The following is a 26292-nucleotide window of genomic DNA, read 5'->3' on the forward strand; positions in this document are numbered from 1 at the left end:
CAGACAGCGAGTCATTCAGCAGTGCTAGTGACAATGAGCTTAGGCAAATATACAGGTCATCCTCTGATTCCTCTAGTACCAGTACCTCTAGTGGCCCGGATGAACCTACGCCATGCAAAGATGGTTGTTGTAGAAACAAAACCATCAATGTATTGAACAGGCAAGAAGAACTTCTTTTAGACCTCATAGAGGCTATAGAAGATCCTGTCATCAAAGCTCAGAAGCTTACCCTTTTCCATCAGACCTTAGTAAAGGAAACTAGCAAACCTGCACTAAGGATCCAGCAACCCAAGGTAGATTTAGAGCAAATCTACAATAGGTTTACCCAGTCTAAGAAGGAAGTTACTGTCAACGACCTTCTGAAAGAAATTAAGGAAACCAAATCAGAAGTCAAGATCCTAAAGCAAGAATTAACCATTCTTAGGGTCGATTATGATCTCCTTAACCGAAGAATCCAACTTTTGGAAAACACTTCTCATCAAAGCAATGAGGAAAATCCCTCAGATGAAGAAGTTGATCAAACAGTTAACCCTACAGCTGATTTTATTCAGGAACCTAGCAAAGAATTGTTCGTTGATACCATCAGCAGGATTAACTTCCACAAATGGCATTCCAAAGTCAGGATTGTCATTAGCAGAGAATTTGAATTTGAGGTTTTAGCCTTAATAGATTCAGGTGCTGATTTTAATTGCATTCAAGAAGGAATCATCCCCTCCAGATACTTCAAGAAGTCTAAGGAGAGATTAACATCCGCAAGTGGCGGAAGAATGCAAATTGATTTCAATATCCCACAAGCTGAGGTTTGCCAAGGCGGCATATCCTTTATGACAAAATTTGTCCTTGTCAAGAACATGACAGATAGAGTCATCCTAGGAAACCCTTTCTTGTGTTTGCTTTATCCTTTCATCACAGATACTGAAGGAATCACAGCTCATCCTTTTGGTCAGTCTGTCAAATTCGAGTTTATGAGAAGCCCAGAACCTTGGGAGATTTGCTCCCTCCAAAAAGCTTCTATATCAAAAACTCTCAGTACTATCACCATCCTTCCATCCAGTAATCAAGCCCAGCAACTTGATTCAGCTAAAACAATTGATCATCCCTTTGACTCCAATCAATTGTCATCATGCATTCATCATGAAAATATTTGCATCTCTGCATCCATCAAAAAGGTTTTTAACAATTATTTGAAAGTCTCAAATGATCCAAACCTTTTCTCGCAAGAAGCAATATTTAATACCATTAGTAAGTGGAAGATGACTTCTTCAGCAGAGAAGAAGGGCAAGGGGAAAGTACCCGCAAGGGACTATCCTCAAGACAAAAGACTACCAGCGGGACAGTCTTTTGTAAAGCGTGAAGGTGCATCCTCTACCAGCCATGGAGGATCAATATCCCTTCAGGAATTTGTCCCAACAAAGGTGACATATTCCAGTGGTAATATGGCTATTGTTTTACAGGAAGTCTTATCCAGGAAATATCAATTCAAAAATGGAGCCTATACAAATTTTCCAGCCTCCATTAAATTTATCCTTGATAACCTACAAATGGCCTTCACCCAAAACAACAATAGACTTTTCCAAAAAACCCTCAAAGCAATGGAAATCCACCTAGTAAACCTTGAGGCAGGAAATCTATCATTCCCTAGTCAACTCTTTGGCAAAGAGGATATCCATCCCATGGATAAAAAGACTATTATGGGCACCGACTATGCTAGGCTCAGTCTTAAGACTCAGTCTATCTTAAGAAGTGCTGTTGCCAACTTGCTTCTTGAGATACAAACCAGTATTTTAGGATCCAAGGCAATGTTTGAATCTTCTAACGAATGGTTTGAACATTTCAAGGTGCTGATCACCACTCCTTATCCATATGCAAATTTAGGAGATACAGGTGACAACCCAATACAAAATGAGTGGGAAAAGCATTTCGGGAATAGTCTCAGAGTCTATGAGCAACATTCTCCTTTTCCAGGACTCCTCATAAACTTTGAAGTAGAACCTGACAAGGACCCCAGCTGGCTATCAAAAATGTTCGAATATGGTTTCATAAAAATGATCAAACTATCAAGCCATGACCAGATCAGCCAGTTTCCCCAAATCATCCAACAGGTTGTGAAGAAAATCAAAAGTCCTTTTGTTTCTATCAGATGCTGGAGCACAATCCCACAATGGGAAAGAAACAACTGGATGACAGTACAACCATCCACTCATCTAGTCCTCATTAATGGCCATACCCATCAAGGGCCCTGGTATGAAGGAGATTCTCACTTATCTTATAGTTATCCCTACACTCTTGTAGAATGCTGGAAAGGACATTCCACCAATGAAATCCTTGATAAAGTGCAAGATTTATGGGAAGACTACCATCATGTTGGTAATACAGGAAGAATTACTGTTTTCACCAACAAACCCTATTCTGCTGCTATTCCAAATCTCCAAAGGGTTGATTACATGAATCTCAACCAGTTCATCACTAAGGAACCAGTTTATGAGCCATTGATGTATTGTGGACTTTGCAACCATTATGCCAGTTATCACGAGCACAATTTTGATGACGATTCCCCATGGGATCCCTATGATGGATATCCATCAGATGCTCCTGATACTGACTAAAGCATCCTGACTCAAGCAAATCAGGATAAGATTTCAGTACGGTTATTATTCAAAATCAGCACCAACCACTGATATGAACAGTACCCGCATTTCACAGACAATCATTTCGAAGTACTATTGCTTTCGGTGGAAACAGCTTTCACCTCAGTCAAAGCAATTTACTCTCCGTAATTTCAGCAATCTCCAGCAGCATCCAAGGCTCCCTCCAGTCTATATAAGGCAGCCTCATCTCCATTCATCAGCAGGTCCAATTGTCTCAGCAACAATTGATTAGCAACCTCACAAGTCCTCTTCCAGCCAAGAGTTTAATTTTCAGTTGTATACCAGTGACTCAGTCATTGTAATCAAATAGCCTCAGTCGGCTTTCAGTTGTATTTTATCTTTTCCCTTCCGCACACTGGCCTCAGTCGGCCATAGCCTGTAACTTACCCCCATTTGGTAAGACTTGGCTCTGATAGCAAATGGGGGTAAGTTACAGGCTATGGCCGACTGAGGCCAGTGTGCGGAAGGTAAAAGATAAAATACAACTGAAAGCCGACTGAGGCTATTTGATTACAATGACTGAGTCACTGGTATACAACTGAAAATTAAACTCTTGGCTGGAAGAGGACTTCTGAGGTTGCTAATCAATTGTTGCTGAGACAATTGGACCTCTGAGGTTGCTAATCAATTGTTGCTGAGACAATTGGACCTCTGAGGTTGCTATCAATTGTTTGCTGGGACAATTGGACCTGCTGATGAATGGAGATGAGGCTGCCTTATATAGACTGGAGGGAGCCTTGGATGCTGCTGGAGATTGCTGAAATTACGGAGAGTAAGTTGCTTTTACTGAGGTGAAAGCTGTTTCCACCGAAAGCAATAGTACTTCGAAATGATTGTCTATGAACAGTGAAACTTTCACTGTTCATGCTACAATGCTTTGTCCCCTTGCTTTTCCGGATTCGGTTACTGTTGAAATGCGGGTACTGTTCATATCAGTGGCTGGTGCTGATTTTGAATAATAACCGTACTGAAATCTTATCCTGATTTGCTTGAGTCAGGATGCTTTAGTCAGTATCAGGAGCATCTGATGGATATCCATCATAAGGATCCCATGGAGAATCGTCATCGAAATTGTGCTCGTGATAACTGGCATAATGGTTGCAAAGTCCACAATACATCAATGGCTCATAAACTGGTTCCTTTGTGATGAACCGGTTGAGATTCATGTATCCAACCCTTCGGAGATTTGGAATGGCAGTAGAATAGGGTTTGTTGGTGAAAACAGTAATTCTTCCTGTGTTACCAACATGATGGTAGTCTTCCCATAAATCTTGTACTTTATCAAGGATTTTATTGGTGGAATGACTTTTCCAGCATTCTACAAGAGTGTAGGGATAACTATAAGATAAGTGAGAATCTCCTTCATACCAGGGCCCTTGATAGGTATGGCCATTAATGAGGACTAGATGAGTGGATGGTTGGACTGTCATCCAGTTGTTTCTTTCCCATTGTGGGATTGTGCTCCAGCATCTGATAGAAACAAAAGGACTTTTGATTTGCTTAACCACCTGTTGGATGATTTGGGGAAACTGGTTGATCTGGTCATGGCTTGATAGTTTGACCATTTTTATGAAGCCATATTCGAACATTTTTGATAACCAGCTAGGGTCTTTGTCAGGTTCTACTTCAAAGTTTATGAGGAGTCCTGGAAAAGGAGAATGTTGCTCATAGACCCTGAGACTTTTCCCGAAATGCTTTTCCCACTCATTTTGTATTGGGTTATCACCTGTATTTGCATATGGGTAAGGAGTGGTGATCAACACTTTGAAATGCTCAAACCATTCATCAGAAGATTCGAACATTGCCTTGGATCCTAGAATACTGGTTTGTATTTCAGGAAGCAAGTTGGCAACAGCACTTCTTAAGATAGACTGAGTCTTAAGACTGAGCCTAGCATAGTCAGTGCCCATAATAGTCTTTTTATCCATGGAATGGATATCCTCTTTGCCAAAGAGTTGACTAGGGAATGATAGATTTCCGGCCTCAAGGTTCATTAAGTGGATTTCCACAGCTTTGAGGGTTTTTTGGAAAAGTCTATTGCTGTTTTGGGTGAAGGCCATTTGTAGGTTATCAAGGATAAATTTAATGGAGGCTGGCAAATTTGTATAGGCTCCATTTTTGAAATGATATTTCCTGGATAAAACTTCCTGTAGAATAATAGCCATATTACCACTGGAATATGTCACCTTTGCAGGGACAAATTCCTGAAGGGATATCGATCCTCCATGGCTGGTGGAGGATGCACCTTCATGCTTTACAAAAGACTGTCCCGCTGGTAGTCTTTTGTCTTGAGGATAGTCCCTTGCGGGTACTTTCCCCTTGCCCTTCTTCTCTGCTGAAGAAGTCATCTCCCACTTACTAATGGTATTAAATATTGCTTCCTGCGAGAAAAGGTTTGGATCATTTGAGACTTTCAAATAATTGTTAAAAACCTTTTTGATGGATGCAGAGATGCAAATATTTTCATGATGAATGCATGATGACAATTGATTGGAGTCAAAGGGATGATCAATTGTTTTAGCTGAATCAAGTTGCTGGGCTTGATTACTGGATGGAAGGATGGTGATAGTACTGAGAGTTTTTGATATAGAAGCTTTTTGGAGGGAGCAAATCTCCCAAGGTTCTGGGCTTCTCATAAACTCGAATTTGACAGACTGATCAAAAGGATGAGCTGTGATTCCTTCAGTATCTGTGATGAAAGGATATAGCAAACACAAGAAAGGGTTTCCTAAGATGACTCTATCTGTCATGTTCTTGACAAGGACAAATTTTGTCATAAAGGATATGCCGCCTTGGCAAACCTCAGCTTGTGGGATACTGAAATCAATTTGCATTCTCCCGCCACTTGCGGATGTTAATCTCTCCATAGACTTTTTGAAGTATTTGGAGGGAATGATTCCTTCTTGAATGCAATTAAGATCGGCACCTGAATCTATTAAGGCTATGACCTCAAATTCAAATTCTTTGCTGATGACAATCCTGACTTTGGAATGCCATTTATGGAAGTTAATCCTGCTGATGGTGTCAACAAACAACTCTTTGGTGGGTTCCTGGATAAAATCAGCTGTAGGGTTAACTGTTTGATCAACTTCTTCATCTGAGGGACTTTCCTCATTGCTTTGGTGAGAAGTATTTTCCAAGAGTTGGATTCTACGATTAAGGAGATCATAATCGACCCTAAGAATGGTTAATTCTTGCTTTAGGATCTTGACTTCTGATTTGGTTTCCTTAATTTCTTTCAGAAGGTCGTTGACAGTAACTTCCTTCTTAGACTGGGTAAACCTATTGTAGATTTGCTCTAAATCTACCTTGGGTTGCTGGATCCTTAGTGCAGGTTTGCTAGTTTCCTTTACTAAGGTCTGATGGAAAAGGGTAAGCTTCTGAGCTTTGATGACAGGATCTTCTATAGCCTCTATGAGGTCTAAAAGAAGTTCTTCTTGCCTGTTCAATACATTGATGGTTTTGTTTCTACAACAACCATCTTTGCATGGCGTAGGTTCATCCGGGCCACTAGAGGTACTGGTACTAGAGGAATCAGAGGATGACCTGTATATTTGCCTAAGCTCATTGTCACTAGCACTGCTGAATGACTCGCTGTCTGAGCGTTCAAGTTCTAGTAACTTGAAGATCTCATTTTTGCTGGGTTGGTCACTAATGAGGGTATTGATAAGGGATTTGGCCTTAGCTCTACACTCATTCCTGAAATGACCTTTCTTTCCACAGTTGTAGCATTTGCCTGATGCTTGTGGAATGGGTTCCTTGGATTTTCCTTTCTTATAGAAATCATCAGTCCTGTACTTCTGTTTTCTATAATACTTGGGTGCTTTCTTCCTATAGGATTTCTCAAAGGATTCCTTTCCTTTGTGCTTGGATTTCCTCTTGGAAGGTTTGACTGAGGGTAAGCCATACTGTGTACAGAAATGTCCTATTTCGTACTTGGCTTTGTTCTTGTTGATATGGCTTTGGATTTTGAGATCTCTGCACATCTTCATTCCTTCACTTCGAATGGTGCTAGAGATGTCTCCATAGGTTAGGTTATCATAATCTATGACATCTAAAGGACTGCAGAGGGTTTCCTTAACCTTCTGGCTGAAGAGAGTTGGTAAACCATTGATGAACTTCTCCTTCCAAAATGGAGAGTTACAATCTCTTCTGTGCATGACTCTAGTGGTAAAGACGTCTTCATACCACTTGTACTCTCCTAGGGTTTTACACCTAAGGTTACTCAGCTGCTCATAAATCCTAGCTGTGATATTGCTGGGTTTTCCTATGAAGTGTTTCATGATTGTATAAATCAGGGTATTGACTCCATCAGGAATTCCTTGTTCAATTTCATTGATGATGGGGTTTCCTTCCTCATCTTTTTGGATGGCGTACTTGATGTCTTCTTTAGACACTTCAGTAAGGCAATTGTTCCACCATTGCTGGAGTTTGCCTGTAAATCCTAATGCCATCATTTCAATGACTTCTTTATGGGGACGGCCTTCGTCCAGGTAGTTGTTGGCTACCATAGTCATATGCTGGATTTTGTTTAGGATTTCCTGTTCTGATAAACCATCTATGTTCCATTCATAGAGTCTACCAGATGATACTGAGAATTGGCCACTAACATTCCTTTCCTCATACCGGAGGTCAGGGGGTGATGGTCTAGGGTACCAATTCTTGGCTGAGCTGGTTGGATCAGGATGGTAAAGCCGTTTTACCTCTAAATCCTGAAACTGGTTTTCTAATTGTTCAAACTCCTGGTCAGAGGCTTGGCTGGAACTGCTAGAGGCTGTTTGGATGTCTAGAACATTTACTGATGAAGGTTCCTTCTTCACAAGTTCTTCTAGCTTTTGGGCTACTATCTCTAAGGCTGTCTTATCCTTAGGATAACTAAGGCTGTTGTGTCTGGCTGTTGGTAACTTGACTAGAGTTTGCTTAAGGGTTGGTCTGCTAACCGTATCCTTAGTTGGGTTGGGTTCAACTGAGATCCATGTTCTGGTGAGAACACAGAACTGCTTTTGCTGGCCAAAATACCTTTCGAAGTAGATGAAAAAGGGGACATTACGGGATATTTCCCTCATGAATGCCGTCCATGAATCAAATACTTTTTCTTTTTGATCTCTGGTATAATTGGCTTTGTAGGCTTCTCTTTTAGTCCTGTTTTCCTCAGAACTAAACTCCTTGCCTAACTCTTTTAGGTCAGGAGCGAATTCTCTGTTTAACACCAAAATGTTCAGAGATTCCTCTTGCTGATCTGGAGGCTGTTCCATATCAGTTCCAGATGGGGATGGGGGGGATTGCTCACGATCGTCATCCTCATTGACAATCGAATCCTGTTTGGCTGTGTAGCATGGTGTGGTGAGTTGGGAATTGGTTCCTACTCCCTGAAGCTGTACACCTATGTCTCTTCTAGACCTTGGGAATGGTGATCCTAGAGGTCTGGTTGAGCTACACTGGGATGCTGGTCTGTCTCTAAGGTAGACAGGTGACTGTTTACTGGGGTGCTGTAGATCGGCTGTCGATCTAAACTGGGATATGTCCAGAGGTTGCCTATACTCATAGTCTAGAGGAGTGCTAAGCCTAGATCTGTCGAAACTTAACCTAACCGTGCCGTCGGCTAGTTGTTGGACAAATTCTAGATCTGGATTCTGGGCTGGGTTTTGGATCTGTAGAGTATGGTTCTCATTCTCTAACATCCAATTGGCTGGGAAAGTGACATCTGACCATTTGAGGGTTCTTGGTACCCTAACTTTTGCTCTGGGGTCAGTGGTCTGGATGAGGGTTGTTTCACCCTTCTGTCTCCTATCAAGTGCTCCAACATTCATGTTCGTTCTCATGCACTTGTAGTAAACTCTGTATATCAAGGCGATCTGACTGGTTCCCTGTGTCATGAGGGTTCCATGTGTCTTGATATTGAGGGTGAGGGCTTTGATAACTGTTTTGTCATGGAGAAAGATGCTAAAATCTGGAAAACAGTTAAAATGGATGGGTCCGTTACTAAGACTAGTTTCTATGGTTCCTAGGAGGCTGTCATCGAACCTGATGTGACGAGCATCTCTAAGGGCCATGAGGACTGAGCTGTTCAAACCTCTTCTGGTGAGTGGTTTCACTCCAACTTGGACTAATCCTATATGTAGGAAGTTATGTCCTTTGTCTTTATGACTCTGGATAGCTGAGGGTGATAACAAGTAGCACGTTTCGTACTCCTTGTTGATTCCATAGACTTGTTCTATGGTCTTGACATGGTAGTCTGTTTTGAAAGCTGTTTTCAAAGACCATGAAGACTTATAGAATTGGCTGGTAGAAACCTTTGGGATATTCCAATCTCCTATGTCTAGATCTAGATCAGATAGCTCATAAGTTTCCGAATTAATTGCTCCTACGTCTGCTGGGATATCTGGTATAGAAGTGGGTTGAGAACATCTACTGCTGGTGGAAGAGTAACTTCTAAACAACCTATTCATGATTCTGGGGTTACAAGTTTAAATCAACGATCACAACCTAGTCACTTTTATCCTCAAACTTCTAGATTAAACCTTTAGATCAGAAGCAAAAGTATACAACTATGGGATAGACACCTGATCTGTGAACTCCTTTCCGCCGGACTCTCCTCCAATAATGGGGACCACCCTAACACGCCTTCTCTCGGCTTCAACGGGCTGACCAAACCAAACCTAGGAAGATTTTCGGCCTCTTTAAAGAACAGAGAACACCACAGACTTTGGTAACAAATCTCACAGGTATATAAATCTGCAACAAACTTTAGGGCTAAACACAGGAATAGGAAGAATAGGGATAACAGGGAAGCAAAGGTTAAATTGAACAAATAATCACAGAATAACAAATAGAATGGTTAGAAGGAGGCTCAGCCTACCATTTGCAGATGTAATAGAAAATGATGAAATAATAGCAGACGAAGAAATAAATAAAAGGGAACGGAAGAGTTATCAAGAAATAGATGTAAAACAAAATATGGGGTATGGGAGATATATCCATGAAAATAATTCAAAATAATTATAATGCCAAAATAATCTGGATAACTATGGCGGCAGTGCCGACCAACTTGATTATATGATAAACAGTAACTTACAATCCGACCGGGCCAAACTTGGCTCTGATACCATAAGGGGGTAAGACTTGGCTCTGATACCAAATGGGGGTAAGTTACAGGCTATGGCCGACTGAGGCCAGTGTGCGGAAGGTAAAAGATAAAATACAACTGAAAGCCGACTGAGGCTATTTGATTACAATGACTGAGTCACTGGTATACAACTGAAAATTAAACTCTTGGCTGGAAGAGGACTTCTGAGGTTGCTAATCAATTGTTGCTGAGACAATTGGACCTCTGAGGTTGCTAATCAATTGTTGCTGAGACAATTGGACCTCTGAGGTTGCTTATCAATTGTTGCTGAGACAATTGGACCTGCTGATGAATGGAGATGAGGCTGCCTTATATAGACTGGAGGGAGCCTTGGATGCTGCTGGAGATTGCTGAAATTACGGAGAGTAAATTGCTTTTACTGAGGTGATCATAAGTTACAGCAACACCAGTAGTAAAATGGCTATCACACTACAGGAAAACCTAACCAGTCAACTCTTTGGCAAAGAGGATATCCATTGAATGGATATCCTCTTTGCCAAAGAGTTGACTGGTTAGGTTTTCCTGTAGTGTGATAGCCATTTTACTACTGGAATATGTCATCGTTGAGAGGACAAATTCCTGAAGGGATGTTGCTCCTCTATGGCTGGTAGAGGAAGCTCCTTCATGCTTTACAAAAGACTGTCCCGCTGGTAGTCTTTTGTCTTGAGGATAGTCCCTTGCGGGAGCTTTCCCCTTGCCCTTCTTCTCTGCTGAAGAAGTCATCTTCCACTTACTAGTGGTATTAAATATTGCTTCCTGCGAGAAAAGGTTTGGATCATTTGAGACTTTCAAATAATTGTTAAAAACCTTTTTGATGGATGCAGAGATGCAAATATTTTCATGATGAATGCATGATGACAATTGATTGGAGTCAAAGGGATGATCAATTGTTTTAGCTGAATCAAGTTGCTGGGCTTGATTACTGGATGGAAGGATGGTGATAGTACTGAGAGTTTTTGATATAGAAGCTTTTTGGAGGGAGCAAATCTCCCAAGGTTCTGGGCTTCTCATAAACTCGAATTTGACAGACTGATCAAAAGGATGAGCTGTGATTCCTTCAGTATCTGTGATGAAAGGATATAGTAAACACAAGAAAGGGTTTCCTAGGATGACTCTATCTGTCATGTTCTTGACAAGGACAAATTTTGTCATAAAGGATATGCCGCCTTGGCAAACCTCAGCTTGTGGGATATTGAAATCAATTTGCATTCTTCCGCCACTTGCGGATGTTAATCTCTCCTTAGACTTCTTGAAGTATCTGGAGGGGATGATTCCTTCTTAAATGCAATTAAGATCAGCACCTGAATCTATTAAGGCTAAAACCTCAAATTCAAATTCTCTGCTAATGACAATCCTGACTTTGGAATGCCATTTGTGGAAGTTAATCCTGCTGATGGTATCAACGAACAATTCTTTGCTAGGTTCCTGAATAAAATCAGCTGTAGGGTTAACTGTTTGATCAACTTCTTCATCTGAGGGATTTTCCTCATTGCTTTGATGAGAAGTGTTTTCCAAAAGTTGGATTCTTCGGTTAAGGAGATCATAATCGACCCTAAGAATGGTTAATTCTTGCTTTAGGATCTTGACTTCTGATTTGGTTTCCTTAATTTCTTTCAGAAGGTCGTTGACAGTAACTTCCTTCTTAGACTGGGTAAACCTATTGTAGATTTGCTCTAAATCTACCTTGGGTTGCTGGATCCTTAGTGCAGGTTTGCTAGTTTCCTTTACTAAGGTCTGATGGAAAAGGGTAAGCTTCTGAGCTTTGATGACAGGATCTTCTATAGCCTCTATGAGGTCTAAAAGAAGTTCTTCTTGCCTGTTCAATACATTGATGGTTTTGTTTCTACAACAACCATCTTTGCATGGCGTAGGTTCATCCGGGCCACTAGAGGTACTGGTACTAGAGGAATCAGAGGATGACCTGTATATTTGCCTAAGCTCATTGTCACTAGCACTGCTGAATGACTCGCTGTCTGAGCGTTCAAGTTCTAGTAACTTGAAGATCTCATTTTTGCTGGGTTGGTCACTAATGAGGGTATTGATAAGGGATTTGGCCTTAGCTCTACACTCGCTTTTGAAATGACCTTTCTTTCCACAGTTGGAGCATTTGCCTGATGCTTGTGGAATGGGTTCCTTGGATTTTCCTTTCTTATAGAAATCATCAGTCCTGTACTTCTGTTTTCTATAATACTTGGGTGCTTTCTTCCTATAGGATTTCTCAAAGGATTCCTTTCCTTTGTGCTTGGATTTCCTCTTGGAAGGTTTGACTGAGGGTAAGCCATACTGTGTACAGAAATGTCCTATTTCGTACTTGGCTTTGTTCTTGTTGGTATGGCTTTGGATTTTGAGATCTCTGCACATCTTCATTCCTTCACTTCGAATGGTGCTAGAGATGTCTCCATAAGTTAGGTTATCATAATCTATGACACCTAAAGGACTGCAGAGGGTTTCCTTAACCTTCTGGCTGAAGAGAGTTGGTAAACCATTGATGAACTTCTCCTTCCAAAATGGAGAGTTACAATCTCTTCTGTGCATGACCCTAGTGGTAAAGACGTCTTCATACCACTTGTAATCTCCTAGGGTTTTACACCTAAGGTTACTCAGCTGCTCATAAATCCTGGCTGTGATATTGCTGGGTTTTCCTATGAAGTGTTTCATGATTGTATAAATCAGGGTATTGACTCCATCAGGAATTCCTTGCTCAATTTCATTGATGATGGGGTTTCCTTCCTCATCTTTTTGGATGGCGTACTTGATGTCTTCTTTAGACACTTCAGTAAGGCAATTGTTCCACCATTGCTGGAGTTTGCCTGTAAATCCTAATGCCATCATTTCAATGACTTCTTTATGGGGACGGCCTTCGTCCAGGTAGTTGTTGGCTACCATAGTCATATGCTGGATTTTGTTTAGGATTTCCTGTTCTGATAAACCATCTATGTTCCATTCATAGAGTCTACCAGATGATACTGAGAATTGGCCAGTAACATTCCTTTCCTCATACCGGAGGTCAGGGGGTGATGGTCTAGGGTACCGATTCTTGGCTGAGCTGGTTGGATCAGGATGGTAAAGCCGTTTTACCTCTAAATCCTGAAACTGGTTTTCTAATTGTTCAAACTCCTGGTCCGAGGCTTGGCTAGAACTGCTAGAGGCTGGCTGGATGTCTAGAACATTAACTGATGAAGGTTCCTTCTTCACAAGTTCTTCTAGCTTTTGGGCTACTATCTCTAAGGCTGTCTTATCCTTAGGATAACTAAGGCTGTTGTGTCTGGCTGTTGGTAACTTGACTAGAGGCTTTTCTAGGGTTTGGATCGGCTTACTAGAGCTTCCTGGTTGGAGGATGACTTTGTTTTCGATCCTATCTTCTATTCTGTCAAGCTGTTTTCCTATGACACTTAGACACTGGTTGGTATAGTTGTTTTGCTCAATAACCTTGTCAACAGGCTGATGTCTATCTATGGTGGCCTTGAAGGGAGAGGCTATTATCTCCGTCCTGCGATGGTTGAAGGTTATGGCTTCTAGGGGTGGATGACTAGACCTTACAACTTCCTTGGTTGCATTGGGTCCTTCTATGGTCCAAGTTCTGGTGAGAACACGTATGCTTTTGCTGGCCAAAATACCTTTCGAAGTAGATGAAAAAGGGGACATTACGGGATATTTCCCTCATGAATGCCGTCCATGAATCAAATACTTTTTCTTTTTGATCTCTGGTATAATTGGCTTTGTAGGCTTCTCTTTTAGTCCTGTTTTCCTCAGAACTAAACTCCTTGCCTAGTTCTTTTAGGTCAGGAGCGAATTCTCTGTTTAACACCAAAATGTTCAGAGATTCCTCTTGCTGATCTGGAGGCTGTTCCATATCAGTTCCAGATGGGGATGGGGGGGATTGCTCACGATCGTCATCCTCATTGACAATCGATTCCTGTTTGGCTGTGTAGCAAGGTGTGGTGAGTTGGGAATTGGTTCTAACTCCCTGAAGCTGAACACCTATGTCTCTTTTAGACCTTGGGAATGGTGATCCTAGAGGTCTGGTTGAGCTACACTGGGATGCTGGTCTGTCTCTAAGGTAGACAGGTGACTGTTTACTGGGGTGCTGTAGATCGGCTGTCGATCTAAACTGGGATATGTCCAGAGGTTGCCTATACTCATAGTCTAGAGGAGTGCTAAGCCTAGATCTGTCGAAACTTAACCTAACCGTGCCGTCGGCTAGTTGTTGGACAAATTCTAGATCTGGATTCTGGGCTGGGTTTTGGATCTGTAGAGTATGGTTCTCATTCTCTAACATCCAATTTGCTGGGAAAGTGACATCTGACCATTTGAGGGTTCTTGGTACCCTAACTTTTGCTCTGGGGTCAGTGGTCTGGATGAGGGTTGTTTCACCCTTCTGCCTCCTATCAAGTGCTCCAACATTCATGTCACTTTGTCTTGAGTTGCTGAGACAATCCCATATTGACTAAAGCATCAGAGTTTACTACTTTTGCTTCAGTTGGAACTCATGGCTCAACTGAGATCCATGTTCTGGTGAGAACACAGAACTGCTTTTGCTGGCCAAAATACCTTTCGAAGTATATGAAAAAGGGGACATTACGGGATATTTCCCTCATGAATGCCGTCCATGAATCAAATACTTTTTCCTTTTGATCTCTGGTATAGTTGGCTTTGTAGGCTTCTCTTTTAGTCCTGTTTTCCTCAGAACTAAACTCCTTGCCTAACTCTTTTAGGTCAGGAGCGAATTCTCTGTTTAACACTAAAATGTTCAGAGATTCCTCTTGCTGATCTGGAGGCTGTTCCATATCAGTTCCAGATGGGGATGGGGGGGATTGCTCACGATCGTCATCCTCATTGACAATCGAATCCTGTTTGGCTGTGTAGCAAGGTGTGGTGAGTTGGGAATTGGTTATATATATATATATATATATATATATAAGGGCAAATCTTTTTTTTTTTTCAAATTACATATGTATACCAGTTTTTTTTTTTTTTTAATTGGGGGCTATTAGGACCAAAATTTAAAATTTCATCACATATATATACATTAGCTTTTTTTTGGGGGCGGAAGGGGGGGGGGCAATGGCCCCCCCTGCCCTAGCACGGGTTCGTCCCTGAGGATACTCCGTACATCGTTAAGAGTGCATATCTTATGTTTGTGAAGAATGCTCAATCAAATTCTTGGTGAGGCTTCAAATCATGGCAAATTCACAGCATTATGGAAGGTAATATGGAAAGCCCATGTGTACAATTTATAGAGTCAAATTTATTCACGGAGAGCTTCGTACTGTATGATGGACACATCTACTCTACTTTCACATGCGATCAATGTGGTGAGGCCTAAGAGTAACCGCATTAATTACTCTAAATTTTTCCTTCTATTTTAGTATAAAAACCTTTTTTTTTTTTTTTTTTACACAATTATTTTTACAAAACACATGTATCAGATTATCTATTATACACATTTTTTTATTGTTTAAATAATCATTTTATTATTATTATTATTTTTATTTTTATTATTATTATTATTAGCTTTATTTGTTCTCACATTCTCTCTCATTTCTCTTCTCTCTTCACGTTCTCTCTCATCTCTCTTCTCTCTTGACCACCACAAAACTTTCATGGCTAGACCTCTATTAGGTTTTAAAACTTTGGAATAATTGGCAAATCGTGAGCACAAACATGTCTAGATATAGATTCTTAAGTCTATAGGTTTGATTAGACAATGCTTAAGGTGTTATAAGTCAGAATACAAGAACATTCAAGCTGCAGAAAGGAGAATTCAATTTCTAAAGAGTTTGACTGATAGAGAAATAGGTTCAATTGATCGAAATTCCCAAACATGAAATTTCTAGAGGATTCTATTTTAGCCCAAAATCTGCTTAAACATTTTAGGTTTCAACTGAAACACTTCTAGTATATAAAGGAAAATTCTAACTACGTTTTCAGAGCTCTTTAAGACTTTGGAGGTGCTCTTGTGAGGTCTAAAAGATATTGTGCCTTCCTCTATCAAAGTCACTACTGAAAATCATTCTCATACTATTAGAATTGGTAGATTTGAAGTTGCTACAACAAGATCAACAATAGTTGATGATTTAAACCTTCAAGGGTGGGTGCTTGTGTTGCAGTAAATCTAAGGAGAGAAATAGTCTGTGGTTCGGAGCTTGCACATTGTTGTGTCAATAAGTTACTACTTGAGGTAGCAACAGATTTAGTGTTAAATCTGATTGTAAAAACTTCAATTCTCTTATAGTGGATTTACTTTACCTTGAGGATTGCTAGGTCAAATCCTCCTTAGGTTTTTGCCTTGAAACGGTTCGTTTCATCGGTTTTTCTAGGTTATCATATCATGATGTTATTTACTTTTCCGTTGTTGTGAATGATATGATTTATTATTATTTAACCTAGATTTGAATATTAACATAAGTAATCACTTGGCTAATATATTAGGTTAAAAAATCTGCTTTAAGGCGTTTAAATAGAACAAACAACCTCCATGGTCATGGTCGAAACTCACATGACCACCGCAAAGGCGAACCTCCATGGATGGACCTTCGTTTATGCTGTTGTCTTCTTTTGTTAATGTAGTCGCTGCTTACCTTCTTCTGCTACTGATGTAGCCACTGCATACCTTCGTTTATGCTATTGTCTTCTTCTACTAATATAGCCACTACTTCTTCTTCTGCTACTGATTTAGCCGCTGCTTTCTTCTTTGTTGATTCACATAAATTTATATATGGGTTTGATGATACGATTTTGTATATGATGAGTTTGATGGGTTTGAGATCTAGATTTTAGGAAAACCATATGAGTTTGAGGTTTAGATCTAGGATTTATTTGATGAATTTAATGATTTATTGTATGGAGGAGGTAGAGAATGAAGAGAGTCACTGGAGAAGAAAGAGAGTCAGATGGAGAAGAAAGAGAATCTGATGTGAGAGTGACATGGGAGGTGAGAACAAAAATTATTAAAAAAATAAAATACAAAACTACAGTAACCGTGTATATTTTCACAGTTAGAGCATCCACATCAGTTGGTGGATACTCATGTATAATACAAAAATTCCTCCATTTTACACATTTTGGGCAAAAAATCACCTACATCAGTAAGTGCAAAACTGTGCAAAATTGTGAAAATTCATCCATGAGTTACAGTAACCGTGTAAATATACACGACTACTGTAGCTCGTTCATTTATTTTTTTTATCAATTTCTAGTTCGCTCGTTTTTTTCTCTCTCTTTTCCGAGCTCAACAAACTCAGCAACATCTCTCCTCATCTTCTTCTTTTTCCTTAGATGCACACAAACACACCTACACACAAACGCATCCACACAGACAAATCAACACAGAGAATCAACGCAGAGATACACATTTGCTCAAGAAAAAAAAAATAGAGATACACAAACACAGATCAGAGCTTGATCGGAACGATCGGTGCTTGTGGAACGATCTTGGGTCTTGCCTGATCGGAGCTAGGGAGATCTCAAATCTGATCGGCGCTTGTAGATTGGAGCTAGGGAGATCGGTGCTCGTCAGTTGGGGGTGGGAGGCGAATCGGCGCTTGTGGATCGGTGCTCGTCGGTTAGGGGTGGGAGGCGAATCGGTGCATGTGGATCGGAGCTAGGGAGGGGCGAAGGAAAGAAGGAGGCCGAATCGGTGGAGGGCTGAGGTGGTGAGCTGGATTGGCGGTGAGGCAGGCTAGGTGAGATGGCTGTGATGGAGAGAGTGAGTGAAGGAGAGGAACGAGTGAGACTGAGAGAGCTGAAAATTAATATTTAATTAGAATAGAGGTGTAAAATAAATAAACTGATGTGGGTATTTTAGAAATGTGGTAGTGTAAAATAGAAAAAGTAGGTTTTTAGTGTAATATAGACGAAATTTTTAAACGGACTGATGTGGTTGCTCTATAGCAAAAATGAAAAGCTATAGTGTTTTACATAAACTAATGTAGATTGTTTTTGAAGAAAAATGCGTAAATCTAACAATTTTTTATATTATACACCCATTAACGTGAATGCTCTGTATCCATGTGCTATGGTCAATGGCCTTGTGCATAAGAGGTGAGAAGAATTGCAGGTATGGACATTCTTGGAAAGCAATGATATCAATTGGGGAGACTTGGTGTATTAGGTTAGCTTTGTGTAAAGATAAGGGGATGATTAATACACTGTTTTAATAACTAAAATTGTGAGTTTAACCCATAATTTCAATTTATGAATACACCCATTAAAGTAGATTTTTCCCTAAAGATAAATGTTTTCTTTTAGTTATTTTTATTCTCTTTGGGCTCATATGGACTAATAGGAATGTTGCAAGAATGAATGAAACAATTTTAGGTCTTATTTATTCTACTCTACATTCACTTGCAATCAATGGTTACCCTTTTAAAATGAAGACGATGTTTTTCCTAATATGTATTTTTTTTTTTTTTTTGGATAAAAATAAAGATAAATATATATAAAAATAAAAAAATAAAAAAAAAAGACCCTACCCAAGGACAATAGATGAATGTTTAAAGCTTCGAGCATCCTTCAACTTGCAGATGAATCTATCCTAGTGCCTTTTAATCAACTAAATGCCCACCTTTAACTTTAGGAATCTATGCTAGTGCCTTTTTATCAAGGAAAAAAAAAATTCCGGTTTCAAATCATTGGATTCCAAGTCCCAACCTTCGGCCTTCACTTCACAGCAGCCACTGTTTGCAACTATTGCACTGGACAATGATCACAAACTTCCCTGTGCGAATCAATACCAATCAACCATATATCAAATTCATCAATTATTCCCGAAATTTGGGTTGGACCATGTAAATGTCGGCACGTGTGTCACAAGATACTCCACGGGCCCTAACTCAGCTTATCTACAAATTAAGTTGAAAGCAAAAGCCCAATAGCCTCCCCCCATTTTAAATTTATGTTTTCTTCATTGGATTGTCTTACTTTAATAAACAAGGCCCAAATATTTCCCTCAAGGTATTGATGGACATTGAAATTAGTCCTCGCACTCGAAGTAATTCAAGGCAGTAAATCATTCTTGAGCTCGACAGCACCTTGTCCTTGTGGGATAAAAAGGCGGAGGCCCGAGGCCATACATAAATGGAAACCCAACCCTTATACCAGAACCTTCTCTTCTTTATGTCAACTACCAACGAACAATTATAGCTTCTTTTTGTAAAGAAGCCATTGCCACGCAAGAGTAAGAAGATAGAACTCCCTGGAAGGTTACAGATAGTGATACATCATACATGAAGCATCCAGATATATCAAGTAATCAACAAGAAATAGAAGAACCCCGAAACTTGAAGACCCCACAGCAACACCCCAAATCTCTCTGTCTCTCTCTCTGTCTCTCTCTCTGTGTGTGTATATATATATATATATATCACCATCCACATTTCACTCAATTCATCAGTGAAACACTTACAAAAAGAGTCATTGTAGCATTTATTTTCTCTGAGCAAAGATGTCTCTGATTCCAAGCTTGTTTGGCAACAATCGCGTTTTAGATCCTTTCTCCACAATCTCAGACCTATGGTTACCCTTGGGGTCCAACGAGGTTTCCACATTTGCCAATGCCCAGGTTGATTGGAAGGAGACCCCAGAAGCCCATGTGTTCAAAGCTGATCTTCCAGGGTTGAAGAAAGAGGAGGTGAAGGTTGAGGTTGAAGAAGGAAGAGTTCTTCAGATTAGTGGGGAGAGGAGCGTAGAGAAAGAGGACAAGAACGAAAAGTGGCAGAGAGTCGAGAGGGGTCGCGGCAAGTTCCTAAGGAGGTTCCGGTTGCCTCAGGATGCTAAGGTTGATGAAGTGAAGGCTTCAATGGAGAATGGGGTACTGACTGTCACCATTCCCAAGGTCCCAGAGCCGAAGCCTCAGGTCAAGTCCGTTGAGATCACTGGCTGAGGCTACCATTCTTATCATTGAGTTGCAACTATTGACTATTGAGTACTCGGTTATTCCCTTCAGTTTTATTTTCTTTCCGTCAAATATGAAATAATGTTGTAACTTGTAATTCCTCGTCTGTAATATTTCTATGATGGTTTGTGTCTTTATTTATTATAGCAATATAATCTAGTTTTGTGGTAATAAAAAAATTGGTCCGAAACTCCTCCAAACATTAAAAAGACAATCACTTTGTTGATAAGTCTCTAATTATATACTCGGATCAAAAGCAAAATAAAAAACACCATTCTTTTGATCAACACAAAAAAAAAAACACCTTTCTAGTAACCTAATAAAAGCTGTTGTTAATACAGGGATGATAATAGAGCAAATTTGGATGGGTATATTGGAACCTAACCTGTTTTTCTTACCTATGAATACGTGCCTCGACTCTTAGATTATCAATGTTGATGGCGCTATATTTTTTTTAATTTTTAATAACTCAAAAAATTACTTTATTTATTTTAATATCTTATCCTTTATAATTCACTTAACATCAATGTTTTTATTTTAGCAAACACTTTATTTAAATATTTTTCTTTATTATTTGTTTTTAACTTGTCATGTTTTCAAATAATTATCTAGTGTAAAAAGAAATTTTTTTTAATCCCGACTTTTTTTGTTATAAATACATATAAATAAATATATGTGTTTATATATATAGGGTAAAAAAATTTCTTAAGAGGCGGGAAGCAAGTAAACGTTATTTAATGAATTAGTTGATGAAGTGAGAAAAAGAAGATGAAGAAAGGATCGGTTGATGAAGTGAAGAGAAAGCAGAGGAAAAATGAATCATAAAAAAATTAAAAAAAAAAGGACAAAAGTAAAGTAAATGTTATTTAATGGAGGAGCAAATAAAATACTAATATTTTGTCTACTTTTTAGCTACAGTACACTGCCATTTATGGCCATGCCAAAAAATGCAGCATCATTTTTGTTATATTAGTTGTTAAAAATAGTAATTTGGTAATTGGACATCACAAATACTAATCCTCTAAACCTAATATATCATGTATCCAACTCCTACCTGAATTTAATACTTTCTTATTTTTATTTTATAATTAAAAAACCTGATTTTGCTAGCTGAAAATATATCTTGCTCATTTTATGACCAGACACATAGCAATATATAGACTATGGAACCATTTAAAAAGCATGTTCAATGAGATTAAATATTAAAATAACTTTCTTTTTATAAATGCTTTGACTAATCCAATCTCGGTAATCTATATAAAATCTATATATATAACTGATGATGTCGAAAATTATCAGTAAACTGCAAAGCCTTTACGTCCCGAAGCAACACATGCACAACACTGAAAAGAAGAACCTACAAAGGGTGCCAGTGTGGCACCGACTAAATACCATTCGACGATCAAATTAGAGAAATTTCATGTTCGCAACTCTAGAGTGCTAGAGCTGGGATGAATTGTGCATACCTTGTTTTCTAAAGGTTTTGGCCTTTTTATAGTAGTGGGGAACCGACCTTGGTGCCTTGGGCCAGAGGAATATTTCCTTGTAGAGAAGATTTTCATAAATGCGCGTAATTTAAGGGACCTTTTCCATGTAAAGGTTTTATTGACTAGGGTTAATCGTGGATCACAAGTTATTGTTATTTGAAATTTCCTTGGGGGCCAAGTAAGCCATGTCATTGCCACGTGGCGTATTTGGCTCCATCGACCTCAGTATCCGTCCGAAGCATTATCGTTCACTGCATACGATCCGCTTTCCTTGGATCATCCGTACATTGAAGGTGACCCGTCCCCCCAGATTATCCGTCCACCTTTAAGGGGTTTTGTCATCTCATGCTTTTATCCGTCGTCCTAATGATGCTACCTATTGCAGGTCTTTGTAAATTCTGACCGTCTATTTTAATTCTACTCTCTTCAGTTGCCCCCTCACTCTATCAACCCGTCGCTTATTTTATACGGATCCATGGAGTGACGATTTGCCTCTATCCTTGAGAAGCGTGTGTTGATTGACAGGCTAGCCTAGGCTCATTAATGCGGTCAAGTCACATGGCAAGCTTTTAGTGGTTGTTTGCTTGAACCGAAGCGTCCATTCGTCTTCCACGCCGTTCTCTCTATATATATGCTGCTCGTCCCTTTCATTTTTATATTTTGGAAAAAAATTTGCTGATCAGAGCGCTATCGTTCACTCTTCTCGAACCGTCGCCTCGTCAACTTGGTATCACCGCTCTCTTCAGCCTTCCCGTCACCCTTCTTACACCGTCAAGCTGTGAGTATTCTTTCTCTTTTCTCAAGTTTTTTCTTTTGTATTATATTCGCTTATTCGACGTCAGTGTAGACCTAGAGTCTTAGGATTTTTACCCGTCACTTGTAGGTGTCAGATGTCTAGTGAGGCGTTAAGTGGTCAATTGTTTGTCTGCGATGGAATGGACTACGATGAGGTGTTTCCGTCAGATCAAGCAGACTCCGGCACCTCCAGCGAGGAAAGGGAACCGTCAGCCAACTCTCCTTCCAATATGGAGGATGAGGTGCAGGGTGAGGTCGAGTCAGAGTATGATTCAAATGATGACCTAGACGGTGTAGACCCTCCCATCCAATCCGTCATGGGTCCTGATGGGTTCAGAGAATTTATCATTCGTCCCTTGTGAACGGTAAATGACTTCGTTTCTACCATCAAACCATCGTACTTCAATAAACTTAGAGAGAAGTACTAGATACCTGACAATTCCAAATTAGAGTTCTAATTTTGCACCATGTGTCCTAAATTATTTATTCTTAAAAAAATTTATTTCTTAATTTTAAAATCAAATGTGGGACCACATCATAAATATTCATCCAAATGAGTTATTAAGTACAAAAATCAAAGAGTCTAAAATAAATTAATTGTAAAAAAAATGCTTCACAATAATTTTAAAAAATGGACAATTTATATTTTATACCTAATAATGTCCTTACAAAAAATTTTAAAGAGTTAACAAAATATAAAAATGACTATTAATAGTATTTAAATTATATATATATATATAAGAATTATATTGTGTATCTTATTATATATCTTTAAGTGTATTTATGAATATGTATGAGGTTACAAATTAGTTTTTATAAAGCAATCTGATGTGAGAATGTATATGGCATGTCTTCATGTTAGGAGAATATTGTGGATGTTGAATACGTATTATTTAGCACATGCATGGTCTGCATTCACCATCGAAAATCAAATTCTACCTGACTTGTTGGCTGAATATGGAATTAATTAACAGCTTTCATATTCAAGACTAACTAAACCGGAAGTTCCTATTATTTCATATTCAAGAGTAACGTAGGTTCTTCCAGAGTTTTTGAATATATGTGAAATGATAATTTTGCTCTAGCTCTTTTTTTTTTTTTTTTTTTAATTTTTGGGTCTGAAAAGGGACATAACCGAGTTGTTGAGAGACCATTGTCCCATTGACCCATTCTATTAGTATATATGCACAGCACCAATAACCAATTCAGCCAATTTAGTTAGAACTTATAAAGTTATACTCACCTCCAACTGGAATGTGGCCTTCCTCAATTAGCTTCGAAATAAAGCAAAAGCTCCACAAGCAGCAAGCACCGTATGGACGCGTGGTGATTACACGAATCCCCAACTCCTCAGCCACATCATTAGCAAAAGAGTACATAATTCCATCCACTATTACACAAGTAACCAGACCTAGATCAGAGTTTCTGCTATACTCAGCCAACATCTTGCGAAAGAGTGGCTTTGTGACAGACTTGAACGAGATGACCATGTCTTTAGTTAAGTCAAAAGTGCGAGGGTGATCCTTTGGCAATCCATCAGAGATGGACTGGAAATGGAGGGTTGGGAAGTGAGTAGAAAGCTTTTGTAGCTGGGTGAGGCGGCCATGGTTGTGCTCTGTGTTAAGGAAGGTAACATGAAGGCCAGCGTGGCAAAGAAGCTGTGCAATACTCAGCGTGGGTTTGACGTGGCCTAGTAAAGGAAAAGGCAATATCAGTATATGAGGTTGCTGATTTTGACTGCCCATCTTAACTTAAAAGTTCCCAAAGATGAATATGACGCAGCGTTTTGAAATTGGAATAAGGACCAACAAGGCTAGCGTACTCACGACTCACGACTTTCAGTTTTGTGTTGTTTGGATGTTCCATGCTGTAAACACTATTACATATATATATATATATATATATATATATATATATATATATATATATATATATATAGATAATTGGAGGGAAAGCCTATTTTTTATTTACATAAATTCTTCGCACTCTGGATTCTGGGCCAAAATGAAGTTGTAACCCTTTCTCATAAACTTTTCAGCAAAATGCCTTATATCTGAAACTATTTAAGGATATGCTCATGTTTTGAAACTCGATTTTTAGAAAATCGAGTTTCAAATGTAAAACTCGATTTTTGGACAATCAAGTTATAGTGCAATTGAACTTAGAAAAAAAAATTTGGGGCTTGAGTTCCAGAAAAAAAAAAAAAAAATTTCAAAGAACTGGAGTTCTTAAGTCTCAGTTCCTTATAACTCGATTGTCCAAAAATCAAGTTCTAAATTGAAACTCGATTTTTAGAAAATAAGTTTTAAAATAGGGGCATTTTCCTAAATAGTTTCAGACAGTGGGCATTTTGCTGGAAAGTTTTAGAAAAATGGGCAAATGCCCATTTTGGCCCTAGATTCAGCAATGTGTTTTCTTTGGAACCTTAACAAGCATATTATTTCTGAAACATTCGTTCTATTCTTAATATTGTTTAGTTGTGCAAGCAAAGTCCAAAAAATATTTAAAGTATTATTCTTAATATTGTTTCTTAATGATATTAAGAGACATTCTTAATATTGTTTAGATGTGGCTGAATAGCTATTATTCTTGTCCAACAAATTAATGCAAAATGCAGCTTGCGGACTTTTCACTTGGACTTATGCTATGTTTGGATGTTGGGGAAGGAGGGAGAGTAGAGTAGAGGGAGGGAGAGTAATTTAATTACCTTATTTGGATTTTTTTAAGGGATGAGGGGGAGAGATTTTGAGAGGTTTGAACTACTTCTTACCCCTCATTTTTAATTCCCCCAAATTGGAGAGATTTAGAGGGAGAGTGGAGCATAAAAATGCTTAGCCAAATAAATTATCAAATTTACCCTTACCATATTAATAAAATTACAAATGAAAAAGTTAATTATTCCCCTCTCCCTTACTTAATTTTAAAAACATCCAAACAAGGTGGAGGATAACCATTCTCCTCTACCTTACTCTCCACTACTCTCCTTCCCTCTAATCCCCTCTACTCTCCTCTCTCTCTCTCTCTCTCTCTCTCTCAAAACTTCCAAACATAGCATTAGGGACCAAACTTTACTGGTAGTGCCGTCTGTGCTTGATGGTCCCACTCAGGAATTTTTACTCTTTAACTATACTAACAATTTCAAGCAAATTGTGTTTTTTTTTTTTTTTTTTTTTCCTTTTTGGATAATTAGTACCTAGCAAATAGTTGAACCCCGTCTAGGAGACTTGTTTCCGGTTTCCCTCATCCCATTTGTCAACTGTTTGATTGGCATACAGGATACTATATTCCTAAATTTGGATGCTTGTCAATCTCTAGCTAAAAATAGTTTTAAACTTGTTTTGAAATTTCAGGATTTGGGCTAAAGTCTTTTAGTGTATTGTTCCAAGCTTTAATAGAGATAATGAATTGATAAGAATGTCTGTTTTTTTTTTTTTTTTTTTTACAATAGTTAACACTTATTATATTTTTCAATATAACACTTAATATCATCTAGAAATTCTCTATTTCAATTTTTGTGTTTTACTCTATATTCCTTATAAAAGGAATAATAGAAAACTAGTGATTAATGAATTATAAAAAGGAATACAAACTTTTCCACATAAAAAAGTGGAATGCAAAAAGTACTACAAGGATTTATATTCGTAGTACTAAGAATACAAATATGATGTACTAATTTTTGTGTATTGCACCTTATGCTCTACTAATCACAACTTGCCATGAGTATTTTTTTTTTTCATTTTAAGTTTTTGTTATTTTATAAGAAAAGTAAAAAGAATATATGAAAATTTGTAATTAGTGGAGTATAAAGTGAATCACAAAAAGTAATACAAAAAAATTATATATATAATGAAATACATGACAAAAGTATGTTGTATGACATAAAATACTTATATCGAGTCACATAGTGCAATCAGGGTATATAGGTGGTAACTTTTACTCCACGCTATTAATAGTATATCTTTGCAAATTGTAATATATGAATTAGTTAAAAATATTATTTAAATTAAATAATTTTTATTAATCTCTAATTTAAAATAAGTAAGAAACTACTAATTTAAAATATATATATATATATATATATATATATATATATAATTTGAGAAAAAACTCAATGATTGATCATCACCTCTCAATTGTTAGTGAATGAACAATCAACGATTGCCCAATGCAAAAAGGGAAAGGTTGAATAGAGAGAAATTACCATTGGGATTTTTATTTTTTTATTTTTATTTTTTTGGTGGTGTGGACCTATGGTGATATTTTTGAGTATGTAATATGTTTAAAAAAATTTATGGGGATTGTTTTTCATTAGCTGCAGATATTATTTTTTGTTGACTTGTA

The 26292-nt window shown here is 38.5% G+C and overlaps 2 protein-coding genes across 2 annotated transcripts; one reads left to right on the top strand and one right to left on the bottom strand.

The window, feature by feature from the left end:
* The first annotated feature begins 18937 nt into the window (after positions 1-18937).
* On the top strand, positions 18938-19819 carry LOC142610837 (17.7 kDa class I heat shock protein-like). Its single transcript, XM_075782783.1, has one exon. The coding sequence runs from the start codon at positions 19220-19222 to the stop codon at positions 19655-19657; it is 438 nt and encodes a 145-aa protein (XP_075638898.1). The 5' UTR covers positions 18938-19219; the 3' UTR covers positions 19658-19819.
* A 2556-nt stretch (positions 19820-22375) lies between these two features.
* On the bottom strand, positions 22376-23696 carry LOC142608908 (mogroside I-E synthase-like). Its single transcript, XM_075780564.1, has 2 exons — positions 23195-23696; positions 22376-22383 (listed from the first exon to the last, which is right to left on the bottom strand). Exons 1-2 carry the CDS (start codon positions 23694-23696, stop codon positions 22376-22378), a joined length of 510 nt encoding a protein of 169 aa, XP_075636679.1.
* Between the last annotated feature and the right edge of the window lie 2596 nt (positions 23697-26292).

This window comes from Castanea sativa, chromosome 9, assembly GCF_040712315.1.
Source record: "Castanea sativa cultivar Marrone di Chiusa Pesio chromosome 9, ASM4071231v1".
Lineage (NCBI taxonomy): Eukaryota > Viridiplantae > Streptophyta > Magnoliopsida > Fagales > Fagaceae > Castanea > Castanea sativa.

Bases quoted from the DNA above. Each gene is read 5' to 3' on its own strand.
- LOC142610837 (XM_075782783.1), top strand. From the start codon at position 19,220: ATGTCTCTGATTCCAAGCTTGTTTGGCAACAATCGCGTTTTAGATCCT.
- LOC142608908 (XM_075780564.1), bottom strand. From the start codon at position 23,696: ATGGGCAGTCAAAATCAGCAACCTCATATACTGATATTGCCTTTTCCT.